We start from the raw sequence: 25283 nt of genomic DNA on the forward strand, positions 1-25283 counted from the left end.
TTGATGCAAATGTCCTCCTCTTTGTACAAAATATTAAAAGTGTAGACTGGTTGGCCAGGCTAACTCAACCTGAGATCAAACCACCAAAGCTCCATGCTAGCTAACGTGCCATGACATGTAGCTTGCATGCCATATGGGACAGTTTTTACATTACAATGTACAATATTTAAATTGCCTAAGAAATAAATTGTATACATGTGTGGTTTTGCTTCTTTCATTTTTAATAATGTAATAATGTATATTGTATAAAACAGTGCCTCATGGCTGTTAGTAAATACATTCATCTAATGTTAGCCCAATTATGTCCCATTTTTGTTCATATCACATTTTTGCATCTGCATGTATATATACATTTAATCACATTTTGAAATTTAAAAAAAATCCATACATATGATATTACAACGATCCAAAGTCCAATGCTTTTCAATGAGCGTAGAGCTTGTATTCACCAATTAAGAATTGTCCATACTGTATTAGAACTGTCAAAATCTAAATTATTAAAATTGTTATATATTTCTTAACTAATCTTTCCTGTGTTCTACACTTGGGAATTCACTAGATACGACTATTGAAAACAAATCCTCAAGAAATTGCAGTGTCCCTCAGAATGCTATTTACTTTTCTCCCTGAAGGGTGAACTGTCTAATGTGCAGTCACAAATTAACAATATACATAAATGTGAACTAAAGTATATGGCAGATAAGTAAATGTGTTTATTGGTACAGAGATTAAAATAACTGTTGGTTTCTTACCTAAACTGACTGAGTAGTTGTGACATTGTTAAATCTCGCGCCTGCCGTCATCCAGCTAGCCTCACGTGATCGCCATGTTTATGGTGAAGGGCTTCTGGGAAGTGGTTGCTCATGGCAACCATTGTAAATATTCACGTCTCTCCTGTTGTTCGTCGCCGCTCTGCCTCAGCGGCAAAGGAGAGGAAAATGGCCATTATGGCTCGGGCGCAGGACAAATATTTAGAAAGGGTAACGGCCATTCAATACAACATCCATCAACGGTAAGAAGACTTTCGCGTTTTTATGACATCGCCTGTTTTACTCTGACAGGCTAGCTAATTAGCTAGCTAGCTAGCTAGTCGCTAAAATAGCACCAAGCATGCTCAAACTGGCGTGTAATTATACAATTTGTACATTTGGGGGTTCACAGAATTGTTATCTTGCACAACCTTTGACATAGCAGTTGTGGCGAGGTGGTACAATAAGTTAAGTGTATATTTCAGAAAGTCTTCTGTCCAGTCAGTTCCTCTGACGGCTGATGCTTATGCGTGTTTGTTCTTGTACGTGCGCGTGCTTTTGCTTGCGCGCGTGCGTGCGTGTGCTTGCAGAGAGACACAGAGGTTGCAGTTGGAAAAGGAGCTGTTTGTTTACGCCAGACCTAATAAACGAACGATGTAAGCTAAAATGTGTTTTGAAATATTTTGGCAATCTACCATTTTCATTTGCCGCGATATTTCTAATAAATGACATCTTATTTTGGAAATATATGTGTAAAATATGTATTCTATCCACATTACACTGTAATGGATGTACTGTTAAATAAGCTGTTATAATAGTAAAGTGACTCTCATGGTTAAGACGCTAGGTGCCAACTAAAGATGGGTAGAAAATAATATTTGAATTTACAACGTGTGCTTAACCTTGTTTTTTTTCCAAGCCTTGCTCTTATTTATTTTTCTTCTTTTCTTTTTTTTTTTTTTACAAGAATCCTTGATAATAATTTCTTTGTAATAATAGCTCTCCTGTGCTTCTAGTTCTCAGACAAAAGGTTCCAAACTGCACAGTTATCTCAAGCAAATCTGTGTCAGGGAGGCACAAGCGAAAATGAGAAACCTTGAGCTTTTGAGAGATGTGGAGTGTCTTCAAATTAGCATGCAACAATACAATCCTAACCTTTTTGCTTTGCAACAACACAAGGTAATCACACACACTCGCACAACATATTTTTGTCAATATGGACTAACAGATTTGATCCTTTAGATTTTGCAGTTTTTTTTTAATGTGGTTCAACATTTGCTGTTTTTAAAGCTTTACGTTAAGAAATGTGTCTTTTGAAACTCGTACTTGATATATTACATTTGTAAGTAAGTTTTAAAGATGCCATTTTTTTCTCCTGTCATATTGTCAACATAAAAACAATTTCTCACACAATAGCCTTTGTGTCATTTTAACAGGGAGTTGTAATATTTGCACCATTATTTGCAACAGCAATGTGATAGTAAACACTCAAAACGTGCAATTTATCACAACAACCAAATGAACAATGGACCAGTCAGATTATCGCTTAAAACTCAACAACAGTGCTTGACAATTTAATATCAAATTAACAAAATTGGCTAATTATGACTCACAGAGTTAATTGGCCAATATACAGACTGTGAAGTGCGCCAGAGGTTTAGTCCTTCTCTCCCCTCAAGCAGTTGGTTTATTTCCTCTTGATGTTTTATAAGCACCACATTTGTTATTTGGTATGCACTTTGTTTTGTTTTCGCAGATTCCTTCATCAAATACAACTATTGTTGTTTTGTCTGAAAGTCTGTCTTAAATCTGACAATAGAAATGTTGTTTTGAAGTAGGTATTATCTCTCTGTTCTATGTCTGTCTATCTTATAGGCTGAATTTTCAGATAAAATTTACAGATTTATGGAAGCAATGAAAGCAACATGGAACACAAAGGTATAATTAATTTTGCAACATTTCATTCTCACTGATTGCGACTAAATGTGATTAATAGAATATCAGCGTGAATTAAGAATAACATGTCTTTTGGCTTTGTCGCTCAGATATTGCTTTTTTATGCGCACACATTCTTTTGTAATGTTTCCAAGGTCGTCTGATTCTCTCTTTTATCAAGCTGCTTTGTTTGTGTAAGTGTATGCGTGTGTGTGTGTGTGTGTGTGTGTGTTTGGGTTTATAACATATACCATTTAATGCAGGGTAAATCTGCCACATTTAAACTGTGTGTCTGTAGTATCACAGGTGTCTAATCCTAGCCAGTGCATCTGTACAAGCAGTGTAGTTCAAGCCCATAGCTGCTTTCCCCTTTCACTTAAAGCAGTTAAAGCTCTTTTAGATGAAATGTCTAAGACATCTCATAATAATTTGGAGCATGCTGTCTAGAGCAGTCACTTGTAACTGTGTACACCTCCCTTCTCCCCCCCGCCCCGCCCCCCTCAGTCTGTCGATATTGTAATGAGCAAAATGGTACCGTTCCTCCATTATGCATACAAGCCATTGGCTGGCAGTGTGCATGTCCCTCAGGCTGCAGCATTCATTAAGGGAAGCTTACCGGGCTGAAAGCTGGAGACAGATGATAACGGGATATGATTTTCATATTTAATACTTTCCTTGGAAGAGCACACGCGTGCTGCAGATTGATAGAAGAATCAATTGCTACTTTAGTGAGTCACTTTCTACTTTGCCCTGCAGCTACCGATGGAATCACTCAGCCAAGAAATTAACTTTCCCTCTTTTTTTATACTTACTTTGTGGATCTGCTGGGTGGGCTGCATGGTTTACAGTGAATGTTATTAAGCAGCTAACTGTTTGGTATTTAAGACGCTTATCAGAAAAGAAACAGAAGCTATGTTTTTTTGTTATTGTGTTCGGAGGGAGGTTTTTTTTGCCTCCATCACTCACCCCTTGGTGACATTGACATGAATCAAAACTTGTGTAAGGGATTTCTTATACGATTAAAAGTTAAAACATTGATCCCGAGACATTCTTTTGAGAGATATAGTAGAGAGAATTCTGACCTTGGCCCAAACACACTACACTCATTCAAATTATAAAGTGGATATTTAGCGTACTTGAGATGAAAAACTCTCAAAATAGGCTTCATTAACTTCAGTTTTAAGTGATGTTTTCAACTGTTGTGTTTTAATCTTGACAAATACACATTTAATACGACAGTGTGGGTTAATGCAAGTTATATGTTCGTATTTACAGTTGAAATCTGTACAAGGCGATTGCGAGGACAGCTCTGTCTCTCACAAAGCAGAGGATTTTACAAATGCACCTGCGGTCATCTCAATTGGCCGCCAAACCTCCAGAGGGGCCTGCCATGCAACTGGGATCACAAGTGTACTCTCACACCAAGCATTGGACCGTTCGCCCAATCGTAGCATGTACTCCTGCAAACGACTACCAAGTGGCCCTTTGAAGGACTTCACAGTTGTCAGAGAGGACACCGCCGCCAACCGAGCACTTTTATCAGATGACATTTCAGCTCCAGACAATTCTCTCGACGGCCGTAATTTGACTGACAAACACGGGAAAAGGGCCACGGCGCTGCAGTTTGATCAGACTGCGCCCGTGCCTTTTGCAAATGACGATGAACAAGAACCCGAAACTCAGGTGACCTTGAAGAGTTCCAAGAGGAATCCATCTCTAGGCAGCAGAAATAACCCAATAGGGCTCCAGAATCTCCCTGCTGAACACGTTAACTCCACAGAGATTGCTCCTCAGACACCCTTAATGGAAAAATCAGGGGGAGGTTTTAGCCATTTGATGCCTGAAACGTCCTCTGCAAGAAAATCTGAAGATATCTCAGGTTTGAAAATGTGCTTTTCCGTTATCATGTTGTGTACTTTTGGGTATTTGCTGCTCCAGCTCGCATTTATTTTTGCATTGTGAAGATTTAAAATAGGACTTCTTGTAACTTTCCTCTTTGCTTTATTCAGGCAGATCTGAAAGTTTCGACTCTAGCTCTGATGAGCATTTGCTGGAAAGCAGTGTGAGTGACCTGACCATTACTCTGTCACAATCTGAGTCCGAGGATGATGAGCCTGAGGATGAAGCAGCTGCAAGCAATACTGGATCTAGTGGAAGTCGGCACAGTCCCGTCTCAACCCTCAAAGACACACCTCACTTGTATGTAATATTTGGTTTTGTGGCCTTATACGAAATGAAACAAATATTTAGATTGTCCTACATTCTGGCATAGTTCAGTACAGTGTTATTTACAATTTAGCAGGTAAAAAAACAAGGGGCTGGGATATCGTTCTCCATGCATAATACAGTGGGCTGTTGATGATAGGAGCACACTATTTCATCCGAGGCTGTCAAAGAGGATTGTAGGAGTCATGGTAGATAGGCAGCCATGCACTGTGTAGCTCAGCAACAGTGGTGGCAGTGACGCATCTTACAGAGAGAGAGCTCAGGACCTGCCGCCAGCCATATTGGCGTAATCCATGATAATGCCCTAACAGAGCAATTTTCTGCTTGAGAGACCTCAGGAACTCCCCATTGGAGGAGGAAATTTGTGGCACCACAGAGTGTTCTGGAGGGTTGGTATGTGGCCAGCACTTACAGCCACAAACCCTTAGTGTGATGATGGCCCCTAGTTGAAGGATCATTTTGGATAGGTTTAAAACCACATAGTCCGATGTGAATAAACCCACGTCTCCACTGACCAGTACAGTTCACTTTAACTCGCGGTTTGGAAGAATAAAACTTCTGACTTGCACTCGACCAGATAGCGATAGCAATTACTTAAATAGTAGAGCTGTCAAAATGAATCGACAATTATTTTAAATGCTTTTGTAATATACTTTAATGCAAAATTTAAATGAATCTGAATAGTTGATTAATCGATTGAATAATCAATAGATTAATCGATTCTAAATATATTTATTATAATATATAATATTCGATAGTGACAACACTACTAAATAGTGTGACATCATACCAGCATAAAACTGTATAAGCTCCCAAATTCTATGGAGAAAAAAAACAAGTTTAAAAACAAGAGCGTTTTATATCCTTCCAATTACTGTACATTTCCATTGTCACATGTATATTGCTGTTCTTTTTTGACCAATCAACAGTGTGAATAGTGTCTAGACCCTCCCATTAGGTACCTGCAGCTACTACCCCAAAGATACCATCCAGAACAGTTAGTTAGGACTCATCATTCCTTCAGCCAATTAAAATTGAATACATACGTAGCCCCATCCATGATGCCTGCCAAGCCGATGTTCTCTCCCAGAGCAGGATTTTTTTTTCTTATGATGTACATACAAATTATTCATTCAGTGCATCTTGTGCCCTTCAAAAAGTAAAATAAAACCAAAAAGTAAATTTATTAGCTATATTAGTTTCCCCTCTATTCATGCTGCCGGTGGGCTTTGTTTTGTTTCTTCCCCTCCATAATTGTGCATCTTTACTGTTGCTTCATTTTAAACAAAATTGCACCTTTTGGAAAGTGTAGATTTTTGTGCGTGGTGGTTTCTGTGCGGTCTGCTGTACTGTTTATAGCGCAACCTCAAAAGGCGCCACGGTTCGCCTGTGCAGGGGTGACGATGGTGGGGGCCGCAGCTTTCATTGTTAACACTAAGGGCTTGTGTGTATGAGGAGAAAACCGGAGGCTTTGATGTAAAGCTCCGAGAGCATCCAGTCTCCATCCTCTCCCTCTTTTCTTTCTTGTTCTCTGAGGTTAGAGTTTATATCGCTCCCTCCATTGAACCGGCAGTCAGGGAAAAACAAGCCAGGGCATTTCATTAGATTATTCCATTATATTTTTTCTCTTGCATGGCCAGGGTGAGTGAGGGTGTATGCCCGAAATATCCTCCAGGTTTCTTCAAGAAACATAATGGTCAATCTGTTCATCTACTTACTGGCCCTGAACTGTATGATGAGTTTGCTCCATTGCTGACAGCATGTGAAACAATTTAATAATATTTATTCTGGTGCTGCATATTTTATTTGAAAATGTCAAATCCCCCCTTTACTTATACTGATTTTTACCCAGCTCTAGTAACTCTATTCTCACATCACCACTAGTGGCATATTTGTATATGCTGCAAGATTCCTCCCCGACACTAATCACTCTAGTACTATTAAACAAAATAATAAAAGGGCCACAGTTGTACTGGGCAAAGGGCTGAACATATGCTACCCCTTTATTATGACACATTTTGAATGTTTTTTATTATCATTTTAAATGACTTTCGCGCATCATAGCGCAGCCAAAGACATTGAAGTTAGGCAGTTTAAAAAAAGAAGCCATGTCTGTATTTAAAATGGACACAAAAGTGTATTTAACAAACATATTGTATCAAAGCTGCAGCTGAGGTAAAAAAAAAAAATGTAATCAAACTACTTTTACTACTAGTTGAGTTTCCATCCACCCATTTTTATTTGAGTTTTCAAGAAGTGCAAAAATAAAACTGAATGGAAACGGTAGGAATTCGAAAAAGGCCCCAAAATTTGCAAAAAAGTTTTTATGCTTAGAAGGGGTGGATTTTGAAGCGTATCGAAAAAAGGAAAATGCGAATTTGGGCTATGGAAACAGGTTTTGCAAATAACTGGCAAGACCAGATACACGTCGCACGTTCTGACCTGATATTACGCCCCACAACGATAAAGTAAGGTATGCTTGGGTGGTTGACGAAATAGAAATCTTTTTGGAATAAATTAAAGAAGCGAATATTAATGCTATTTTAGATGGGAAAACAGCAAAGAAACGCTAGAGGTTAATTACAAAAGAAAACTCTTCTGATGTCATCGCACGGCGCAGTCACTTCCTGGTCTTCTTCTTCTTTTAAATTACTGGTGGATCACATCTCTATGGTGTATACCGCCACCTACAGCGGCAGAGTCCCCTCTCAATATTCGCAAAACAAGAACAGATGTAAACGGGCATAAGTCACATGTCTATTTTGCCCATTTTCTGTAAATTTGCTTAAAATGTTTGAAACAATTGGATAGAAAGCTGACTATTTTTGGTGTATGTAAAGTACAAACAAAAATATGTATGCAAATGTGCAACAATGCAGTATTTCATGTTAAGTGAACATTAGTATGAATATCAAAAAAAATGGTCATACTTCTTTAAAACAAAATGCCACCTTCTTTGTAGCTTATTACCATTGGCTATGGCGAATCCAACACACCTGAACAACTAAACACCTGGGAAACTTGCAACTTGAAAATTGCACTTCTTAGACTTGACAATGAAATTAAAAAAGTCTTGATTGAAGAGTGGGAAAGTGAAGCATTCTGTTGTTGATATCCGACGCGAAATATTCATTGCTTTTCAAATGCAGTTAGTTTTTCTTTACTTCTTCTTTTCTTTGATTTCACCATGTTCTTGTGAATGTGCGCCCTCTGCTGAAGAACAGGGTGAAGAAGAGAGTGTAAAAGATTGTGCTGCTTCTTGACCAATATGCCTCACTAGTGCCTCCTGCCATTGCAAAGGAATTACTACACAAACTTGCGCTTCGCCAGTTAGATTGGATTTACATTTGGGTGATGCTTGTTGGGCCAGAAAAAAGAAGGTTTCCAGGCAACGGGTCGCCATTTGAAAACGTATGGTCTTTTCGTCAGGATTTTTATCACATCAAAATGTGTACTGTACACTGTACAGCAATATTGTAATAACACAGAACCTGACCGCACCTTCCAAGCTAACTGCTGATAATGTCACGATAGTAGTAAACAGACGCATTAAATATGAAGTTGAAGACCTTGACATAGCTGTTAACAATAAGAGCAAGGGCTTTGCTGGAAAATAAATAAATACGCTAATTCACTTTATAACTCTCGTTCTGAAGAACACCGACAAAGTGGAGCAGAGAAAGATAACAAATTTTAAGGCTCGCACTGATGATAAGCTAAATAAGATTCATAACGGAGGTAGATTGCATCCAAAAGAATGTCATATATATACTGAAGATGCCAGATTAACCAGAATGTTACCGGGAAGCAACCTGTGAAAAGTAGGGCACAATTGTTCAATGACCTCTTAACCCAGAGCCCATTACGAATTGTCATAAATTCTTTTTGGCCCATTTTATTCTGGTGGCCTGAGACTCTCTCGGCTTGGGATTTCTGGAAGAATTCAAAAAGGGCCACCCAGAGCTCGATTCTTAAAAAAAGAGATGGATTCCCAATATCCACATGCATTAAGCATCCATCTCTCAATTTGCAATCTGACACAAAACCAGATTAAGTGCAAAATCTCTCAGCCCCTCACGCCCCACCCCAGTGCCACCCCAAATTGCTTACATTTATCATAGTCCTATTTTATTACACATGATAATAATTGTAATGTGGCCACCAAAATAAACAGGGCACCTTTTGTAGCAATATTTTTAAAGATACTAGAATACGAGGTTGTGATACTTTATGTAACAAAGAAAATGCAATGTTTGTTAAACACATATATCTATTAGAGTTTTGTGATATAACAATATAAATATTGTAGATATGATATAAAATGTCCATCATATGATATAAAGGTATATTGAATTATTATTTTTTGTTTATGGACAATGCGAACATCCAATTAATAATTGTAATTGAGGAGATGTTTGTACCAAATCTGTAGTACATCTATCATTAGATTATATCATAGTACAATGGATCAGAATAGATCATTAGATCGCTACCGAGGGAATGCTGTAGTTTCTTTTCCAATGCTAAGTAATGTGCTTGTGCCATATGGATTTTTTTTATATTTCCATTCACTTCATTTACAGCTCAGTACACAGAGACAACATGGCATCCATCTTTACTTATAAATAGTATATCTATCCGCATGATTATATTCCTTCATGTCTTGTCTACATCTTTTATCTACGTACTCCTTTTACCTTAATGGTCAGACTGAGCCATCACAGTCGAACTTCAGAACAAGCTGACAATCTTATGTTCCTAAAACTCAACCTCGGAAACACTTAATTTATTGGCACTTTTACTGGATTAATGTAGGAATAGTTGAAAGTTAATTGAAACTCAGTGTTGTATTTTTTTAATTATTTGTTGTTATTTGCGCTTTGCTGCATTCCTTCAAAAGCTGATATCCTACCAGCTATTTTACTGGTATTTATTTGACCATTAGATATTTGTGTTTTATTTTATTGTTATTGTTTTTTTTAAAACTTCTCTTGTGTGGTCTATAATGAAATATGCATTTTATAAATAAATGGAGAAATTTACCCATAAAATTGTCATTCATTTAGTATATTTTAAAGGGAAAATAATGTATCGGCATATATATCGTTATCGGGATATAAAATTACCTTTTATCGGGAAAGTGGTTTTAGTCCATATCGCATGAAACTTAATACCTACAATGTTTATATTTTTTCCAGACTCTCCCTTGAAGGACTTTTTAAACTTTTAGAATTCATTGAAGGACGACTCCATGGTGAACAGACGAGAATCTATGGGAATTGTTCAATTGATGAAAGACAACTCGTTCGAATTATCAGGTAAATGTCTTTTTTTTCTACTTTTATTGTAAGTTACTCCTTTAGAAGAGTCATCTCATTTTAGAGGGGCTACATAAAAAAAAATCAATCAACATATTAACACAACATAAAGACAACACATAAATCACGTCACATATCGTCACCCTCTTAAAATAATTGCCTAAGTCTTTTTTTTTTTTTTGCAAAAAAATATTTTTGGGTCTAAATCATCTCATGATGCAAATGGTTACATTTTTTGTGTTTCCAGAAAAATCTGACAAAATGACTTAATGGTACTGGTAAATGGTACTTCATTTATATAGCGCTTTTCCACCTTACAAGGCCTTCAAAGCGCTTTATATTCCATACTGATGACTTGCATATTAGGGCTCCGTTTATTTCTGTTCCTTTTCCATAGATAAAATTGTGAAGCATATCAAAGTCAGGTGTGATGTGTCTGTGTTAACACCAATACAGGCAATTACTTCTCCTATTTTGTGTTGATATCCGCATTTCTAGTCATCAAGTGGCTGTCTTGTGTCACAGCTTTCAGTTATGCTTCACTGTAATACGTGTGAAAACCTGCATGGATGTTTTTGGTGCATAGCATGTCTAGCGCTCGTGTGTGTGTGCGTGCGCGCGTGTGTGTGTGAGAGAGAGAGAGGTGTTAACAGCTGTCGGATTTACTCCATGTACGCCTGACCCACGGTCCCCGGCAATGGCTGCTCTGTATTGGACAGCATTTGTGACAGTGAAGCGGGCTTGAATGAGGAGGACCTTGAAGCATGCGGCGCAGTGGTGCTTCATGAACTCCAGAGGTTGTCATTGAGTACAGAGAAAGGCTGCCTGCTACCACAGGAGCTAGTGAGTGCACACCAGCCAAGCACTGAGCATATGGCAGTCAGGTAAGGGTCCTGCACCCAACACCAAGATGTTTTCAAATATTTGTTGTTGTTTAATTATTTGTGATATTTTGCAAAAGATCACAATCAGAATAGGTTTAGTTTGATATGTGTGCATTTTTGTTTTTCTCAAAAACTCATGAGAAGCTTAAGAGGGCAGTATAGAATTGTATTTATTATGATTAATTGATTTTGGATTGTATTAAAAAACATCTCTTGATTTCATTTTCACTGTAGACAGCAGTATAGCTGGGGGGAATATGGTGTTTTTTCTTCTTTCTTTTTTTTAGACCATAGGGAAGAGATACACAATTTCAGCAGACACAACCATTCAATAGTCTACCTCCACAAATGTAAAGGTCATTTTTGGTGACACTTCCTCCTGGAACACAGCATGGGTGAATGTCACGAGTAAATTAAAATGCCCTATCTACAACTTGCAGTCCTTTGGATAATCAGTAGTTATACACTGAGCCAAATCCATGCTCTGCATTCCTACCCTATTGATTTTACTTAGACCGTTCCTGCTATTTTATCCTATCTAAAGAAAGCGGTCTATCATTGTCCTCCTTGGAAGTGAAGATGTCTTTTTCACATTTTATATACTATTATCTAATTTAATTCTCTATTTAAACCACAGACCTTATTTTCATGTGTGATGGTTCATCATTTACTGGAACTAGTAATTGATGCATATATTTAAAGTGCTTAAATGGAATACAACTATAGCAATTATCTATATGTGTAAAATATCCGACCAACCCCCTCACACTCACCAAAGCCTCCCCCACAGCCTCCCTCCTGATGCGGCTCAGCTTTGGGATCGCTGGTTCAAGCACGCCCTCCTGCTCAAGGAGAGCCGTGTCCTTAGCACTGAGCGCTTGGTCGAGCTGTTCACGCCATTGCTGGTAGAGCGTCATGCAACATACCACCACCAGGTAGCGTTGGAGTCACACACTTTGAGAGTGCACACGTGGGATGTGACACTGGATTGTTTGTGTGCGTATGCGTGTTTGTGCATGAGTGTGCGTGCATGCTTTTGCTATTTCTGTTCTCGTGTGGACCAACCCCTGACAAACAAATTTTGCTCAGGATGTTTTTACTTGTGAGGACATTTTGGCTTGTCTTCACAAAGAAAATGCAAAAGATGAGCCCCATTAATCTTAACTCATTCACTCACAGCCATTTTCACTGAAGCAACCCTTTTCGCTCCTGGCTGTTTTACTGGACTTTGACTGCTTTTGTAGGGGACACAGAATATTTTGTTCTATTGCTTTAAAAACTTGAAAACCTACCAAAAGAAAGATTAGAGTCTCTTCTTTCATCAGGTAAAAATATATATATTTCTATGTTTACTTTTTGCAGCAATTAACATTAGAATATAGCTAAGTTTCATCATTATTCACAAATCTGTTGAAAACACTGGGGAAAATAACTTTTTGCAACACGGCCCTGGTTGATATCTTATGCTCTGCTGCCACCGTCTTTTGTAATAACTACCATTGCTTTAAGCGACCTCTTCAGGTTAGAGGCTGCATCAAAGCCTTTTGTATGCTCTAGCATTAAAAAAACGTTTTAATTTTTTGATTTTTAAACGTGTTTTATTCTGTACCTATCAGCTTTTACCGTCCCTTTATAGTAGAGTGTGCGGACCAACATACTCCACAGTTTCTTTGGGGAGGGCCGGGGCGGAGTTTTTCATACCTCATTTAAAATACTCGCACATGCACCATGAACGAGCCTGACACACATGCTGCAGTTACACTTTGGGCCAGAGGTGGCAGTCGCGAGTAAAAATAAAAAATAAAAAAAATAATAAAAAAGTGACAAACTGCACAAAGATCCTTTACTTAAAAAAAAAAAATAAAAAAGAATTATTATTTTTATTGTTACATACATTATTTCAGTGTCATTTTTTTCAACAATACATTTTCTTTATTGTCCTTAACTTATTTATTGTCCATGACTTGAAAATGCTAGCAATACAGTGTCTACTGCGAGGCACTTGAACAGCAAACAAGTGTGGGTTAAGTAAAATAGTTGTTTTTACTGAGTTTTCTGCACTCTGAAGTGGCACTTTTTAAACCCTCCTAGTGATAAATGTGTGATTTGCATTATTCTGGCTACATTGGAAGTGTTGTCTGCACAATGTAGCAGATACGCGCGTGTGTGTGTGTGCGCTATTTATTTGCATGTTTAGTGCTGTTGTAAGGGAGCCCTCTTTGTGTCTGGTGTTTGATGCCAATGCCTGGCTGCCTCCTCATCAGATTGCTCCACACATTGACCCAGACGAAAGGGAAACCCTGACCCATGTGCTAATGGCAAATTACACCCTCTGCTTGTCTTCTTTCATCTCATGTGGCATATTCATCTGACAAGCACTCATTCTTTTTCTTAATTTGGTATCTTTCCCAAAAGTGAAGCAGTTAGCTGGTCCAGATTCATAGGAGACCCATTTTTTTTCATGTTAATGTCATTGACTGTTCTCATCATGCATACTCAATTATCACTTTGTTGCGTATCCATTTCTATCCATAGAAATTAAACAAAAATAATGGACTGGATTTTAGTTAGGCTACATTTTACACCTTCCGTCGTCATCCTATTTTTTCTTAATCCATCGATTTACCACATCCATCGTAGTCTGAAACGCCAATGACGTTACAAATAAGGTTCCTCGTCTGAAAGATAGACAACAATAAGTTTTATATCAGCACAGTTTGTTTGATAGAATTCCAGTCCTACATTTTCCACAAAATGTACCTTTTTTTGTCCCATGGAAGTGCTTTAATATACATGTCTGCCTTTTGTCATTGAGTTTTGTACACAATATTACTGAGGTCCTTGTGGCATCAAGATGTCACTTGAATGTCTGGACACAATGAAAAGAGGCAAAGAGAGAAACTGTAGAGCCACTTGAAAATATTAACCAACAAACGTAAGAGAGTCACTGCCATCTTCATTGAATCCCAGTGCATCGGCGAAAAGCTGAGCGGAAATGTTCCTCGCTGCTTTATCTCTCACTTTATGCACTCCCTCCATCTTTATTCCTCCTTTTTTTTTGCTCCTCTGTAGTCTCTTACAACTGCTTACTTTTCACAAATGAGAGCAACTACAATTTTCCATTCTCTTCTTAGCACACAGCACAGACACTCTGGAAAATGGGAGCCTGCAGCTCGCATGCACACACTCAAAGAAGCTCTTTGAATATTCAAGTGCTAACCGTTAAAATCATTGATGTTTAAAATGCTCTGGGTCCGAAACAGCCCTCAGCCCACAGTACATTTAACACAATTTGAGTAAAAACGGAACAAAGTGTGATATCAGGGGCATAGATCAAGTTTTATTGTGCAGTAGCATCAAATACTAAGTGGCAAACTGTTATGTGTATTTTGTGCCTTAGCCTCTCAGAAAATGAAAGAATGTACATTTGTCAATCTCTCTACTGATAAGAACGTTTGGTTCATCATGGTTGGAATCGTCTTGATCGTTGTCCTTATCCTTGCTCGACATCCGTGCTCATTAAAAAGTAGCAAATGGGGATGTCTTTGATGACAAAAGAGGAACAGTAGTGATGGCTGGATTTGGGCAAAAGGAGAGGAAGGAAATCAATGTGTGGCATCTCCTGAAACAGCTCCTCTTAATTGTATGCCCTCATCTCCCCAGAGATGATAGAAATCTGATCTGGAGAGGGAGGAAGAGAGTAGTTTGTCTCAATGCTCTGTGCCAAGAGGGGAGATATGCGGAACGTGTTGCACATTAACGCCAGGATGATTGCATTCTTTGGGTGTTTGACTAATCTCATGGATGAGAAGAGAGGGTGTGAAGAAAAAAATGGGATAGAGGGAGAGTGGAAGCAAAAGTGCAAAATAATCTTTCAGTTTAAATGACTGAGAGATTTTGGCGTTGTTTTCTCTTGGTGTTAATTATACACGAACTGCAGCCGCACCTCTGTGCGAGCAGCCATGGCCCAAATAAATGAAATGCCTAATCGGTCTGAGTTTAATTTAACACTTCCTTCACTGAAAAGGAACAATTAATGGTTTGGATTTAATTTGTGCTGCTCGCAGGCCAAAGTGCTGCTGACGACACTGCTTTCCCGGTCCAGTGAGGAGTGGCCCTCATCAAATGAGGAGAGTGACTCTACTTGTTCTTGTGGCCCTCCTCCTCTCCCAGCTCATGATGGAGATGCGAAGCCTGCCAGTGGAATCCAAAAGCAGCAGATCCAAGGTCAGGAAAAGTGATTCAAATTCTGTATGTGACTGAAAAGTTCACAAAAAGATGTGACATTTGTTTTATTTACCAATTAAAAGACGATCAAGTATCCTCCAACAATCCTGTTGTTTTACTGCAATGTAAACTATTATGACGGACAAATTTTACTGCTCATATATATTGAAAACTACCACTGCAGAGCACTAAAAGTTCCATTTTTTTTTGTGAAAGAAATCAATTTTACCATTGAGCCTCTTTTTTTTTTTTTTATGAATCCCTTGCTGCCTGGTTTTCATACAGCTCTTTATTCTATTCAGAGCTAAATAAAGACCCTACATTCCCATTTCCATCCCCACTCTCCTTTTCCCCCTGCCAATGCATCTCTCTATGCACTTCCATTCCTTACAGAACTACAAAGTGCTGAAGAGGAGAGCCACGACGAAAGCCCTGTGGAAAGTGTTCCTATTAGAGGTAAAAAGGCATCGCCTGTGTCCCAGCATTCACACTTTCCTTATGTGCTGGTTTGTTTGCTTCCTACTGCATTGAATAATAGGCCCTTTTACGCAGTGGCGGTGGCAAGCATGATCAAGGTGAAACCAGGGTCAAAGTCCCACCTGAAGAGCGGTGCTAGTTCTCTCTAATTAGCTCATAGAAAATACTAGCCATATTTTCACCCTAGTCTGAGGTATGCTAGAAAAAATTATCATTTATTATTCAGGAACAATGTACTCTGCCTTAATTGTCCGGCTGCCAGAGTTGTTAGTGCAAGAGATCTGTCAGAGGTGCTCATTATCTATCTAACAATAGTGTGGCAAGGCGGCTGGACTTAGAAGAATACTAACTGTGAAGACATCCTGCAGCAGTTGCTTTGCCCATCCCTCTGCTGCTCTGAAATGTAAAGTGAGTTTATACTATGCTCGGTTACCAGATTTCCCATTGAGTGTTTTCATGTATGAGCATCCCTACAGTGCATAGCCAGCATAATGAGTCAGTTTGTTCTGCCTAATCAAAAGAGACCTCCCAAAAATAAGGGGAAACATAGTAAATGAGAATATTACTCAACATCACATTGTCACAATTTGTTTTGTTTTTTGGGTGTTTGTTTTCCTATACTTAATAAAATGTGTGATACGGGTGCTTTTTTAGGATCTGTGGGATCATTTACCATTGATGTCTATTTGCTTTTTTTCAATATCATACCTGCAGTAGATCTAAAAAGGCTACAAGCCCATTTTAAATACCTTGTTTTTATGATATAAATGATACCAAGATAAATAATTTAAAAACTTTTGCCACCATTAATGTAACCTCATTTATGTATTTTATATTGAATAAAAAATTTTTTTAATCGTTATTAATACCATGATTTCCATAGTTAACTTGTGATTAATCACAAATTAATCGTACTTTGTTCTAAATGAATTTTATTTGTTCATGTTTCTAATCCTCTTGCTCAGTGTACGCCCAGCTTTCTTCCATCACAAACTATTTTATTTATTTTTTAAGTTTGGAAATATTTTCATTAATTTATTCATTTATTTATTTATTGGGGGTCGGTATTCCTGTGTGACACAATGGTCTGCAGGTAAAGGACATCTTAGAGTCAAAATGATGCCAATGGGTGTCAATGTCACAATATTTATGAACCAGACTCCATTTCTGAGCTGTGGGGCAGCGTGGCAAGATAAAACCTGCAAGCCTGGCTGCATTTTACAAGAACACACTTGGAATCTCCCAAAAAACATGTGGGTAAAATGTTCTATGGTCCGATGAAACCAAGGTTTAACTTTTTGCGGGTTAATTCTTAACACAGCTATATGCCCAGTAATAAAAGGATGAGTGCACTTGTGCGACTACATTATCTCAGTTATTTTCAGTTGACGTCATCACCTCTATACAGTTTTTTTCCTCCATTTGATTTATACAGGTTATAGGTCAAATTAATGCTGTAGATTTTTTCTCGATCCGCTGTATTTTGCGCAATGAAAATTTAATTAAGAATTTTTCAAAATGGGAAATTAGTTATCGACCTTCTGGTAGGGGTTGCTGTAAAAACATGACTGCTGAATACCGTCTTGTGGAGAAGAGACACAGAGATTGCTACTTTGCCTTGAATCAACGGTTAAACTGATGTATTCGCCCACGCTTTTAAGTGAGATTTTAAGACTCAGCTACTGGAGCATGTTGGCTCATCAAATACAGAAACCTCTGAAAGTAGGAAATCTGTCTTTTAAGCAAATATTTGACTGGCTGTGTGTATGTGTGTGTGTTGTATGCTTGTCTGAACAGAGACAAAAGCGTATCAGTTACTTAAGCGATCAGCCATGCAAGCAGACCTGTCGAGTTCTGAAGAGAAAGAGGGAGAGGAGGATGACCCCTCAGGTAAGAAATGTGATCCACAGTAACAAATTGAGACTCTGTTCTTATGATGTGATTTTGTACCAAAACTGAACTGAACAGAAATTTGATGCATTTTGTATTTCTTGAAAGTCATTGTTTGTGTTTTTAAATTGAGTTTAGAAAAATTACCCAGTACCTGTAACCACTTGAAAGGGGTGTATTTATTTCAAAGTTTTGAAAAGAACATCCTGAGTATGAGTATACTCAAATGAAATTGTTTCATCTGGTCTTCTTTTAAGGAAAAAATCATGACCCTGACGTGGACTTTGGTAGGACCAAATGCTCATCACCTCAAGACCCTTACCCTCGGTAAGAACATTGTTGTTATTCAGCAGACCACAGGAAATGGGCCACCAGGAACCAAAGTGGCTGATGTACATTTGCATGGCCACTCTAATAATTCCCTGTTCATTTCCATAAGATCAAGGAGCACCACCCATTAACTTGCTCACAAAGACAAAAGGCCCCTAAAGCCCCCATTCACTCTGTTGACAGTGTTCAAAACCCATTTTAGACATCAAAACAGCAACCCCAAAGCTAAATCGGTCACAATATGACTGCCCTCAGTCTTGCTGCAAGAATGCAAACACATCATGTCAAGAAGAATGATGATGGGTAGCTACTTTTAAAGATGTGTTGACAAAGACTAGTGTCCTTTCATTTTTCCCTATCAAATGCATTGAAGCTGCTCAAATCAGAGCCCTAAGTGGGCTGGTTCAAGAACATTTAATGATAAACAGCCTCGTGGAATATAACGGCATTGCGCTTACATTTGAATATCAACACAACTTCATCAAATCTGCAATTGACTACCAGGTCCTCAGAGCACCTCTTCGCCACAAAACCCATTTGGGCTCCTGTAATGGCTGCATAAACGTTATGAGGAATAATCTTCTCTGATTTCATGTGATTACTGGGCGGCACGTTGATCCGAGGGCTGAAGGCTGTATGTCCCTGGCCTGGCAAGCAGGCGCAGCAGTCTGCCTATTAGCCCAGGGAAGGGCTAATGGGCTGACTCTATTGTGGTCCTCATAGCTGTTGATGCCTGCCTCTGCCAGCCACAGTGCATGGACCACCCTCTTTAATAAACATGAGCCAATTTCAGACCCGGACCCTCTTCGATGTTGCCTGTCTCCATGTTATTAATTTGCATTGGAAGCCCAAAATACATGTGATTAGACAAAACTCACAGAACAGTAAAAGAGAATTCTGCAAAACTGTAGTCATGCGGATTCGGATTATGTATACAAGTTGATGGCATTGATCAAATGGTGATGTATGCATGTTCATATGGTTAGAAACAGTGCCAAGTGTGATAGTCACCCTAAATTCACCTTCTGGTCACAAGTTTTCCTTTCTCATCTTCTCCTGGATGTTAGATGTAAGCGGCCCACTTATTACAGTCACTCCTTGCACTTAAATGCACCCACAAGTGGTCCAGAAGCCCTGCACTCAAGCAGAAGCATAACACTGCAGGATGCTCTGCCCTGCTTCTCTCTGTTTCACTTTGTCGCACTTTGCCCTTTCTCCATCTCTTTCTTTTTCGTCTTCATCCTTCCTGGGGGATTTTTTTTCTCTTCGCCAACTCCTTCCCTCTTCATTATTTGCTTTATTTTTTTTGTCAGCAAGCTGATGAGTGACATCAAAAGGAGGATGAAGCTGGACTCCAAATACAAAAATGTCCTCCTCTGTGTTGTCTTAGACAATAATTATGATTTGTCTGTTAAGCTTAGAGCAGCAGAGGGGATTGTAGTTTAAAGCAGAGGCTTTGGCGCAAAAAAAAATATGCATTTATAACTCTTTGTGAGGCCCCTCATTATGTGTGGGCCTGATTCATTAAGTAATTGGTTTGCAGTTGTTTACATGAGTATTAAGGCCTTCTATTCAGGGCCTTTGAGAGATACATTGTGCAAATGTTGCATGTTATGAATGCAGAATGAGAGGCGGGGGGGCCAGTCCTATTGGCCAAACACTGCACTTGGATGAAAAGCGAGAGAAAAGCACTGGGTGCTGCTTTGCATAGCAATGACCGGAGCCTTAATAAGCTTTACAGATTAAATACATGCAGTCTATACAAGATGCAAAGAGATACTCTTAACACATTTATGTGTGTTCATTTCACTATTATTGGGTTTGAGAGAATAGTCTTTTTATATAAAATGTGTGTATTGCATTAAAACTGCTAGGGAAGCAACTGATCTGCAACATTTATTATGGATTTGTCCATTACAAATCTTTTGCTCTCTTTTTGAATGCTGAAGTAAAATCACTTTGTGGTTGAGTGGGGATGAAAGGAATAATGCACGAAGGAGTGAGTCTTAATAAGCAGCTGCACTCCATGTAAAGACCACTTGTTCCCCTTTGTATGCAAGTGCATGCCACTGCTTCCTCTAGTGCAAAGAAACATTGTATCCTTTTGCTCATGGAGATTTCGGAGACCACACCTTCCTTATTTTTATTTAGCAATTTCAAATACCTTTTTTTTTTTAAATTCCCGTTTTTAATCGTCAGCACATGACCACACACACTCGCACATAAGAAAAAGATCCTCTCACCATCAGCCGGTGTTATTGTTGTGCCTAGTGCCTGCTTGACAAAAACCTTGACACAACAATTAGTGGTTTACAGCTTTGCCATGGACAACAGGATGTGCTCAAGCATTCGACCTCAAATCACTCAGTGTCAAAATCAGAAGCGCTCTCTTTCTCTTGTGGGTAGGCGATGTGTGGATCTCTGAGGGCTCGCTGGGAGGAGGGAAGGACGGGAGAGGGAATGAAACTGAGGGAAGGGGAGGTCCGCAGATAGAGAGGGGAACGGAATTTGGTCACAGATAAAGAGAGTAACATTATGTTACTACTGTACATGCACTAAAGAAAAATAATAATTTCACTCTTTTAAAATTAATTTTATTATTAAGTTGTTTTTTCACACTGAAATATACTATTTTTTTAGACCCTTAAGGAAACATGACAAACAGTGATGATGTAAGTCTTTAAATTTTATTGTTTTGATTTTTCATGTTGCATACAAGTACTCAGAAGGTCACATATTTAAATACACTTGCACAATATAATGAAATCCTCACTAGAAGGATTCAGCGTTAAAAGATGCATTAATGATATATTGCTTAGTACTGGAATAAGTCATTGACAGTCTCATGAAAATAGAATACTTTTAAAATGCAAACCACAGTTCCAATGAAGTTGGAAAGTTGTGTAAATTGTACATAAAAACATTACAATGATTTGTGATTCCTGTTCAACCTATATTCAACTGACACAAATATTCTCTCATTTTGAATGTGATGTGTGAATATGTTCAACAACTGTCAGGTTTATCAGTAGGAACATTAAATATGTTTTAACTGAATATAGGTCGAAAAGGATTTGCAAATTGTATTCTGTTTTTAATTATGTTGCACACAGCATTCCAACTTCATTGGAATTTGGGTTTGTTTGTTTTTAACTTGTTTTTGTTTTTTCTCATTAGATTGGGCAGGATTGATTAAAATTGTCATTTTATTATTTATAATTGTAATTTACCATTGGTCCCACTAGCAGTCACAGGCGCACCATCCAAGAGGCTGTTGTGATCATGGCTGCTTCCACTCAGTTGCAGTACAAACCTGTTACCAGCAGAGAGCACTCACATGTTAGAGTGTGCCCACTCAGGATGCACTCACATTTGCCTCTTGTTGTTTGCCCCCACTAAGGGTGACATCCTGCTGCCATTCAGGCCTGTTAGAGTACATCCATGCTTAGCCTAAACATTGTTTGTGCGGGGGTCACAGCTGGGATGGGAGTAGGAGTTGATGGGAATGATGAGGTGATGGGTCTACCTTTACCTTTAGACAAGCTCCGCTGTGCAAAAGTGCTGTTGAGCTATTAACATTTGTGTGTGGGTGGAAAGAGATTAAAAAAAGAGGGTAAACAAAAGCATTTTTCTGCCACTCAGTCGGTGTTTGCAAACCAGTTGTAAATGCTTTGTAAGCATTATTTCTGCCAAACCTTATGTTTTCTAATGCATTGATGTATAATCAATGGATCATAGCCTAACTCTTATTTGGACCTTTTTCATGCTATACGTTATATTACACACATGGACAAAATTGTTGGTACCCTTAATGAAAGAAAAACCTACAATGGTTACAGAAATAACGAATCTGACATAAGCAATAATAAATAAAAATGCAATTAAAATTAATCAGTGGAAATAAGACATTGTTTTTTAAATTGTATTTTAATAGAATCAGGCCTGGACAAACATGACGGTACCTGTAGAAATTATTGAAAATAATTTAACCATAGGGACGTGCTTAACCAAGGTGTGCCCTCTAATTAGCATTACAGGTGTCGTTAAACATGTAATCATTCAGTTGTCCTATTTAAAAGGTGTCAAGGAGCCAACGTGATGTTGGGGGAGATTGTGTTTACCACACTAAACATGGGCCATGTGAAGGGGAGTAGTTTGAGAAGATTACAAAGAAAATGACAGACAGACAGATAGCACATTCTGTAGTAAATTTCTGAGTAAATTTTACTCTATTCAGAGTGGGACCAAATAGACTCAGTTTTAGAGTAAAATTTGCACTTGGAAGAGAGGAAAATAAAGAATTGGGCAATAAATAAAAGTCACTCAAGGGTTGAGGAACAAACTGACAACCTTCAGCTTAGCAAACTTCCACACTGATCTATGCTACTCCTACTGTTTGCTTATATCCAAGAGGACAAAAAAAAAACATTGTTTTTTGGTCTCTTGGAGTTACGATGATTCCAGTTGATACGAGCAAAGCAATATACTAACACACAGCAGGAGCTGCGTGGCTCAGGGAGTAGAATGGCTGTCTCTCAACCTGAAGTTGTGGGTTTGTTCCTCAACCCTTGAGTGACTTTTTTTGTTTGTTTTTAACTTTGTATTTTACTCTCTTCCAAGTGCAATTTTTACTCTATTTAGAGTGGAAGCTAATAGACTCAGTTTAAAGTGAAATTCACTCTACAGAATTTACTGTGTAGATAGAGAGTAGGGCGGGATAGAATTAAGAATTTCAGAATTATATTCAATTCAATTGATGAATTATAATTCAAATTTGAATTGACTCCACCCCACAGGATGTTGAATTGGATTTGAATTGCAGGAGGTACAATTGAATTTGTTGCAATTTGAAAAAAAATCATCCTCATCACATAACTGTAAGAATGAGACTTTCAACATACATTTTTCTTGCGAATGGAAGAAGAGAGACTAACATTATGTATACAATTCCATAACTTTGGAAAGCCTAGCTAATATCTTTACTTCAATAAAGCCATACTGGGTAGTTATAAACATTAATATATGTCTATTGCCAAAATTGAGGCAGATTACAACTAAATGGTGGGTTACAGTGTTGGGAAAGTGTGTTTTCTACACAAACTAGCTCACAAATTTTAAAATGAATTTTTCAGTTCATAGTTCATACTTTAAAAAAAACAGTTGTGTTCTATTGCTATAAAAACATGGAACCTACCAAAAGAAAGATTATAGTCTCTCCTTTCATCAGGACAAAAAAGTATATTTCTGTTTCCGTTTTGCAGCAATTAGCATTAGACTATAGCTGATTGATCTCTTTTGCTCTGCTGCCACCTGCTGGCCGTTTGTGTAATAAATACAATTTCTTCAACTGCTCTTTGCAGTTGAGAGGCTGCATCTGCTCTAGCATAAAAAAACGTAGAAAGTTTTTCACTTAAAAACATTTATAATAGAACGTATTTATATGTTTTTGGGAGCAAATGAATTAAAAGGGAATTTAACTATTTAATTCCTTCCTATTTACTTCCAAGTTCACATTTGCACTGTCATTCGCATACACATCTAATCGTTAGAAGGGCGGACTTGCGTAGCAGAACAGACTTACGTAGCAGCATGGACTAACATATGCCCGGCGCGTAGCAGGCGGTGACCAGAACTACAACTACGTCCAGCTTTCACATCTAAGAATCCTGGGAAATGTAGTCCTACTAACAACTGCGGTCGACAGTCGCTGGTCAGACAACACGAGCAAAAAAAGGTTGTGTTTGAATAGCTCCATATGATAACCTTTTTTAGTCCCACTATCAGGAAATTAGCAATGTGCAATGAAGTAACACACAACTAGTTGAAAACCTTAATCTTCCTCCTGCTTTTCCTCCTCTACCTGGGAAACAGAACACCACAGCATAGATGAATAATCACACAAATATGCCATATGGCTATACAGTATATGTATGCTAACCTGGGAGATAATGAAGTTAGATTGAGAATGTGAATGGGCTATGTGATGATGTAAATTTAAAGAGCAGGCCTTCTAAAGTGGAACCGGGGACCTTATTGCATATGCATTGAGTTAGATCAAAGCCCTTTTGGAGGTCATACATTTACATAGCGATATCAGCAGAGCTATGGGAACCTGGCAACCCGGGATTTGGGCTGTTTTTCAATGGAGGGCCTTGTAGAAGTCATTTTGGTGCATTAAGCGAAGTGTGCATTACGTTTGCGCATGTGTGGAAAAAAAGCTAGGCTACCAACTAAGATTAGAGATTAGAGTTGTGTCTTTGCGTAACTGTACACCTTAAAGCTTGCAAGTCAACCCCCGAAGTCAGTAAACCACATGCTATGCATATTAAAAATATATTCAATCGGCGGTTGAAATGTTAGAAATCAAGGCTCATTCCATTGGATCCAATTAATTTTCAATGACCGTATAGTAGTTTAGCCTACCCACAATGCACCACGCCGCTACCCATAATGCACCGTGCAGTCGAGACGCGCACTTGGCTTATTAGAACAGGAGTCAGGGATGTTCTCCCTTGCTTTACTATTAAAATTTTGCCAGTAATCTTATCTCTATCGTAGAGAAATTCACTTACAGAACAACTTAACTGAATTTTCATATTAGTCACCACTGATTACACCGCCCCAGAATTTAATTTATTTTAAGGCTTTTAACACATCTTTACCAAGGTTGCCAATAATTATAGAGGGCGCTGTATTTTCAAGGACTAAAATAAAAACAAATGACTACAAATATCACTCACAATTAGCTACGCTTCAAAGAACCATGGTCATTTGGCGTATTCCAACAAGTGTTATGACGCTGACAGTAACGACATAATGTAAAAAAGTGTCATGACGTTTGTTCTATGATGAATAAGGTTGCCGTTTGGACACACATGAATCTATTAAGGCGAGCGGCAATCGGGGTTGACCCTCAAGTCGTTGGGTGACTCGTCGGTTAGCTTCCACTGCCCATGAGTGAACGTTATGTCATGTTTTCAGGTCATGTTTTCAGGTCATGTTTGTAAATGAGAATTAGTTCTCAAAAAAAAGAAAAAAATTACATCCCTGGAGCCACCAACAAAAGAACGCCACGTCTGAGCGTAATTATCTACCAATTATCAATTAAGTATTTTTGCTCGTTTTCAACCTGTGTGAGCAATGTGTTTGATGAGCAGTAATATATATTTTTTAAATCCTTAAGTGTTATGGGCGTAGTAATAAGGTAGCGTTCAGCGATTTCCCAAACAAAATGTGGACAATCCATA

At 38.4% G+C, this 25283-nt stretch overlaps 1 protein-coding gene across 3 annotated transcripts in view; it reads left to right on the forward strand.

Annotated features, from left to right (window-relative positions):
• Positions 1-860: 860 nt before the first annotated feature.
• Positions 861-25283, forward strand: part of kiz (kizuna centrosomal protein) — a 29559-nt gene continuing 5136 nt past the window's right edge. The window contains exons 1-13 of one of the 3 annotated variants that reach the window (XM_077547653.1): positions 861-1012; positions 1340-1405; positions 1766-1928; positions 2625-2687; positions 3960-4563; positions 4694-4883; positions 10109-10228; positions 10948-11112; positions 11903-12047; positions 15180-15339; positions 15733-15795; positions 17614-17706; positions 17964-18033. In XM_077547653.1, the coding sequence (XP_077403779.1) occupies positions 864-1012; positions 1340-1405; positions 1766-1928; positions 2625-2687; positions 3960-4563; positions 4694-4883; positions 10109-10228; positions 10948-11112; positions 11903-12047; positions 15180-15339; positions 15733-15795; positions 17614-17706; positions 17964-18033 (2051 nt within the window). In that variant the 5' untranslated portion in view covers positions 861-863. The remainder of the gene's footprint in view (positions 1013-1339; positions 1406-1765; positions 1929-2624; positions 2688-3959; positions 4564-4693; positions 4884-10108; positions 10229-10947; positions 11113-11902; positions 12048-15179; positions 15340-15732; positions 15796-17613; positions 17707-17963; positions 18034-25283) is intronic. The other 2 variants (XM_077547731.1, XM_077547791.1) reach the window with 2 other exon arrangements.

The sequence above is a fragment of the Vanacampus margaritifer genome, chromosome 1 (genome assembly GCF_051991255.1).
Source record: "Vanacampus margaritifer isolate UIUO_Vmar chromosome 1, RoL_Vmar_1.0, whole genome shotgun sequence".
In the NCBI taxonomy this organism is placed as follows: domain Eukaryota; kingdom Metazoa; phylum Chordata; class Actinopteri; order Syngnathiformes; family Syngnathidae; genus Vanacampus; species Vanacampus margaritifer.